This window comes from Lissotriton vulgaris, chromosome 5 (assembly GCF_964263255.1).
Source record: "Lissotriton vulgaris chromosome 5, aLisVul1.2, whole genome shotgun sequence".
Lineage (NCBI taxonomy): Eukaryota > Metazoa > Chordata > Amphibia > Caudata > Salamandridae > Lissotriton > Lissotriton vulgaris.
In genome coordinates, this window is record NC_141693.1 from 1,718,896,559 (window position 1) to 1,718,902,558 (window position 6,000).

General features: G+C 51.5%; 1 protein-coding gene across 1 annotated transcript in view; it reads right to left on the reverse strand.

Annotated features, from left to right (window-relative positions):
* RUNDC3A (RUN domain containing 3A) overlaps positions 1–5,064 on the reverse strand; it is a 120,070-nt gene extending 115,006 nt beyond the window's left edge. The window contains exon 1 of the mRNA XM_086923915.1: positions 4,738–5,064. Coding sequence (XP_086780041.1) covers positions 4,738–4,844 — 107 coding nt within the window. The 5' untranslated portion in view covers positions 4,845–5,064. The remainder of the gene's footprint in view (positions 1–4,737) is intronic.
* Positions 5,065–6,000: the final 936 nt, after the last annotated feature.

A 6,000-nucleotide genomic window follows, 5' to 3' on the forward strand; every position in this document is an offset into this window, starting at 1 on the left:
GAAGGATTCACTTCAAAAGAAGTAGAACCCGAACATGAATCTTCAAAGACCCAGACCCTAAATCACATTTGGTGCCTGGAAATGGACTATGAGAAGGGGAAGTTGAGACCCCAAGAATTATCTTCTTCCAATCAGCCAGACGAACTATCAGAAGGGGAAGCTCTGTAAGACTTCTGCCTGTGACCAGTACTGGGGGCCAAGGCCTGCTAGTCTACCTTTTGAGTGAGGGGACATTTCCCAGGGAAACCAAGATCACTTGTTCTGGAGCAAAAACACCTGCCTTTGTGCCAAAACCAGTATGCCCTGTGAGGAAGAGGATAGAGTTGGAGGGACTGAGGTCCAGTGGGGAGTATTGTCCAGAAGACTATCTTGCGAGGTGTGAGGAGATGGCTGCTGCATCGAACAGGTCATTGCCGATGTGCAGAAAGACGTCATCGACACCCGTATGTCAGGAGAGGGCTGCTTCGAAGATAGCTGTGAGTAGACTGGCATGTTGGCAGCGTGAAGCCTGTAATGCTTCATTGTAGCAACCACGCATGCTAGGAGGGTCTGCCATGGAAGTGAACACTGCGAACAAGTACTAAGACCATTGCCGAGCCTAGAGGCGACCCCGTTTGCCAGGAAGGGCCACCATAGTGTGAACGGGGGTGCAGGAAGGGCTGACACCTTGTCTGAGGTACTGACGCAACCCTGTATGCCAGGAGGGGTTGCCGGCAATAATTAACTTTCAGAGTTTGGGCTGCTGCCTGTGAACTGAACTGCGACCTGTGGGTCAAAATCAAGCATCACGGAAATTGCCCCCGAATCGCCCAATGGTGAGAGGAGGAAGCTGTGAGTACTTCAACGCCACTGGGACCAAATCAGGAGCGCCAGGATGAACTCCCTCCTCCTGGTGGGGAGCGCTAAACTAACCTTGGAGGGGGAAGCGCTGAAGCACCTCTGATCACAGCTGGAACTGGCTGCGCAAGCTCTTGGAGATCCCAGGCCTGCAGGGCCGGTCCTAGCCATGGGCGGTATGGGCAGCTGCCCAGGGCCTCGCGCTCAGGGGGGCCCCGCCGCCGGCCCCGCAGTTGCTGGAATAAATAAATGATGGGGGTAATTTGGAAAAGCGCTGCGCTGTGAGCACAGCACTCGCGCAGGGGCCGGGCTGCAGGCAGCAGTAACTAACTAAAGCAGGGAAGGAGGGAACAACACTCTCTGCGCACCCAAACCTGACCGTGATCTGCATGCACCCCCCATCATCTAGCTTGGTGGTGGTGGTGCGTGCGTGCCCTGGTGGTGACGTGACGCCGGCCTTGAATCCTCATGCAGGTGACAGTGGGTCCCAGGGCCGTCAATCTGGTAGCGCGTGAAAGCGCTACCAATGACGGCCCTGGACATGATTTTATGGCCAGCCCCCGCTCAGTGTGACGCACTCAGCATGCACACACGCCATACGTGACCTGGCAGTCAGTCACTACTCGGATCGGGCGGCGGGCTGCGTGGGTAGGCCTGCAGGCAAGAGTCGGACGTCGTCGCGGGGCCCCGGCCTAGTCCTCCTCGTTGAGTCTGTCGTTGTTGAGTCTACGTTGAGGTAAGAGACCTGCTTCAGTTCAATCATAATATATATTATTATACTCAAGTTAAAATGTCAAAAGATCAATGCTGAGAACAATGTGTAAATCCCCAGCATGCATCGAGCAGCTCTGACGGGCTGTGGACTTATGGGGCACCGGGCCTTTCCTCCTTTGTGTAAGCATATGTAGAATTGGGAGGCAGGAAGAGGAAGGAACAGCTCTGTATAGTAAAAGCTTAGCTTTTAATTTACCTCAGAGTGTGATGAGATCAATCATTCTTCCTCCTACTATCACCCTCATCCACCTAGGTGGAGCGACAGAAGGCAAGATGAGAGCACCACTCTGGCCGTCTCTCGCACAAAATACCAAATCACTTCTCCCATAGTCATATTGCCTTTTAAGACTCTTTCAAACAAGCGTTCCTCAGTGATGTGAAATGCATACTGCTGTTTTCTTGACCCTCTGGTTCCTTTGGAATTTGGGGGCATGTCCAACTAATCATTCAAGGAGACGGCAAGTGTTACACTCATGGATATTTGCTCACCTGTTTTCCATTCCCTCTACTTTTTGTCCATGTTACTGATATACACATTAGTTTGCTTCACTGATGCCAAATAACTAAGATCAAAAGTCCTGCGAAGTCACTTTCTGTGATGTCACTTGGAGGGGCCTCACATCTTCCCTTTTGCCCGGGGCCTCAGAAGGCCTAGGACCGGCACTGCAGGCCTGCATTGTCCTGCTGCGCCTCCCGCGTGCAACCCGACTTAATCAGGCAGGACTGGAACAATGTGAGTGCCATGGTTGGGGCACCCGCTGAGATGCTGAACATTTCCTTGCTGCGGAAGCAAGTAAGACTTGATATGGGCCTACAGGGCACCACAGACACTTTTGACTACTTCCTAAGAATCGGAGTGAACGCTTGAGTAAGGCCTACTACTTGAGTAATTCTCTGGAGGTGGCCAACAGTGGATAGGGAAAATCCCATAAATTGTAACGAGGAGCAGGTGGGACATGGACATGTAAGAGAAACACTAGAGCTCTCCGACCTCAAAGGGATTGTGTTATTGTTTATGAATGTCATATTACTACATTGAATGTGTAGAGTTAGAATTAAAAACATTATTTTTCATATAAAAATAAGTAATTGACTGGTCATTGATTTATTGTCATTACTGTGTGCTTTGTGAGTCGTGTTCACTGACATGTATCCGCACTCCCCCCAAGAGGGTCTAGGCCTGCTCGACCACAGCTACCACTGACAGTCAAGTGCAGAAGAGGTCCATGGCCCAGTTGCTCAGGATCCATAGTAGGTGGCACTGGAACATCAGGCGTAAAAGCCCTCAGTCACCACGGATGGGCCAAGTAGGCCCTGCATGCCCCCTGAAGGGGTTCTGACAGTGGGTCGGCAAATGTGGGCATCTGTGCTGGGTAAAGGAAGCAAATGCACTGTGATATTTCAACCTAGGCAAGCTAACAAGACGACAAGTGCCCTACCGTTGAAAGAGCGACTAAAGAGATATTTATCATATGGCGTCATACAAGCCAAAAGTTTGTTATGACTAAAACATGCCTTTTACGCGCATGGCTTCTCCTTGTATTTTCTCATACCGCTAGTTATACTAATATCACTCACATTAAACATAATATCTAACCCCAGTTCCATTCACCTGTAGCTTGATCCTTTAACATGTAAATGTATAGAATAGGCTTTTTTCTGGAGACTTTTTAATTTGTGTATGCAAAGGTCAAAACTAGGCTTAATACAAGTGCGTTTTTAACACTGACATACATTGCGTTTTAATTTCTATAAACATTTGTTCGGGACAGAAAAAAACCCTGCCTGCGTTCGGATCTGGAGAACGCTTCTAATAGCATATCGGGGTCGGGATCTGGATTCGAGGAGATGTCAATAGCACTTAGTATTAGAGCCTCTTTCTGGAGCTAGTCAGTGGTATTTTAGAGGCTCTTCTTTCTCGAGCCATGCCGTGGTATTTCCCAGTCTACTTTTCCCACAGTCATTATCTATTTATCACTGGTGGTAATTCCGGGGAGGCGGTTTGGGGGGCTCGCCTCTCTCTCTTTGTTTTCTAGCTGTTAAACTGACAGTATTTGGAGCCTCAAATAGGGATGGTGGCCTCCAACCCAAATCCTGGGAGACGACCCGGTGCCCTTCCTTGTCATAGAAAGGTTGTTGCCATGGAAACGAGCACGTCCTGCCGAGGCCTGTTCTGCTCTGACATCACTTCCTGCCTGTGTCCAGGTTAGTGAAGCGTAGCCCCGGAGGCGGCAGCAGAATCTGCTACATGCTTCTACGTCCCTGGTTGGTTGGAAAATGGAAAAACATGGGAGGAACCTCTTTCCCTCGGAACTCGAAGGCAATTTCACCAGCCGGTTTCTTGGGTTCAGTACTATGATTGTGCGAACTGGATTTAAAAAGGACACAGAAGATGCCCAGATAAATTGAAGCACGACTCCCACCGCCCCCATCATATAAGCATACGTCTACCCCGCGTCCGCCACCCCCTCGCCCCCCTCCCACTCCAACGCATCTTCACAATGTTTCCTTTTCACGCCTCTCGGTTGACTTTCGCATTTTGGAAGTGCAAGCCGCACTCACACAGATGCAGCCATATCAAAGAGGCACATACGTGTACTTTGGAGACGAGTCCAACAACCTTTACACACAATCATATTTGTTATGTTAAAGAACCAAATATTGTCGCATTCTATTTTATGACGATATGTAGGCGCATAAATGCATAGACAGGCGGGCGAATGGATGGATGGACATTAAACATTTGAAGAGCTGCTTTTTTTGGGGGTGGCAGTTTCGAAGCGATTGGTTGAAATTCCTATAGCAACATAATGGGCGTTGCTTGTTGAATCTATTACCCCCCAGCAAGAGATTCCCGTCTGTAATTCTGATGTGAGATCCGTCCATAAAGGGCTCTTGAGTTGTGGGCTCTCAGGGCAAATAGATGATTCTAATGTCTACCGTATAATGTATGTGTGCATCTAATCTACTAATAAGATTTAGCCTGGAGGGTGGATCCGGCCACCCATTCCTATTGCCTTCGCCCAGCCACCTTCCGTCTCTTTCCTTCCATGCTTCCCTCTACCCCCGCGGCCATCCATGCCGCCCCCGCCCCGGTGCGCGGTGTGATGAGACCCCGGGCCTGACCTGCACACTGTGAGCAGGTTCTTCCTCTCCACGCCGATGTTCCTGGACGATGCCTTCTTGGACGAGAGTCCCAGAGCCATGGCGGACTGGATACAGCTCGATTCCATCCAGAGCACGGAGAGTCTGGCGGGGAGACCCAGGAACCAGAGCTCCCTCCTGGCCGGTTCCAGCACCGCCGTCGGGCTCCTCTGGGCAGCGCCCAGAGCCTCGAAGCGCTGGGGCTCCGCCTCTCGGGGGAGATGGCGCTGCTAGTGCCTCGAAGCCGGGCAGCGCTGGGAGCCGACGCGAGGATGCGGAGGCCGGGAGCTGGTCCTGGTGCTGAAGCTGGCCCCGGTCCTGATGCTGCTGATGCTGTTCCTGGATCTCAGGCAGGGAGCGGAGCGGCCCGCCCTCTGCCGTGACGTCACCGCCGCCGCCTCGCAGCCCTGGCTGGTGGAGCAGAACAAGGAGGAGACCCGCTCGATGAGGTCACCTTCTTCCCATAAAAAGCTGAGCACACGGCAGGCGCTGCCATGATTCAGCCCCTAGGAGTCATGGGAACTGCGAACGCCTCCTGCGTGCCGCCCTCCTGCACAGATCACTGGTACCCCAGAACAGAGAGTCCCAGGGAGCCTGCTTATGTCACCAGAACTGGCTGGTTGGCGCATTCAACAGCAAATCAGTTTGCAGTTCACACAGAATCTATTGTTGTAGCTGGAAAGGGCTTCCCTCCCTCTGATGGTTATTAGGATGTTCAGGGGTCATTAGATCCTTTCCACATCCCCCACTCAAGTTGAACCCACCACCGGCTGTGCCACCATACATGAATCTTTTGTGATAATCATATTATCACGTGCTCCGAAGCTGTGTAGTATGCTGATTGTATAAATAGCATACACTGCGATATAATTAGTATAGACAGTCGAACACATGACAAGCTGGTAAGATGATTCAGACTTGCTGCTGACGACTGTTGTCATCTACGTGCCACGAGTGTGCATCGCCACATACTTAGAAACCGGTCCCAGGATGCTTGTTTCCGGTCCAGGGAGGACCTGGTCTGGACTGTTCCCATGAGGAGCAGGGTCAATCAATCAATCAATCAATCAATCAATCAATCAATCAATCAGTGACACTTATAAAGCGCGCTACATACCCGTAGGGTCTCAAGGCGCTGGGGGGGGGGGGGGGGGGGGGTGCCGCTACTGCTCGAACAGCCAGGTCTTCAACTTCTTCCTGAAGGAGAGGTGGTCTTGGGTCAGGCGCAGGTCGGGAGGGAGGGAG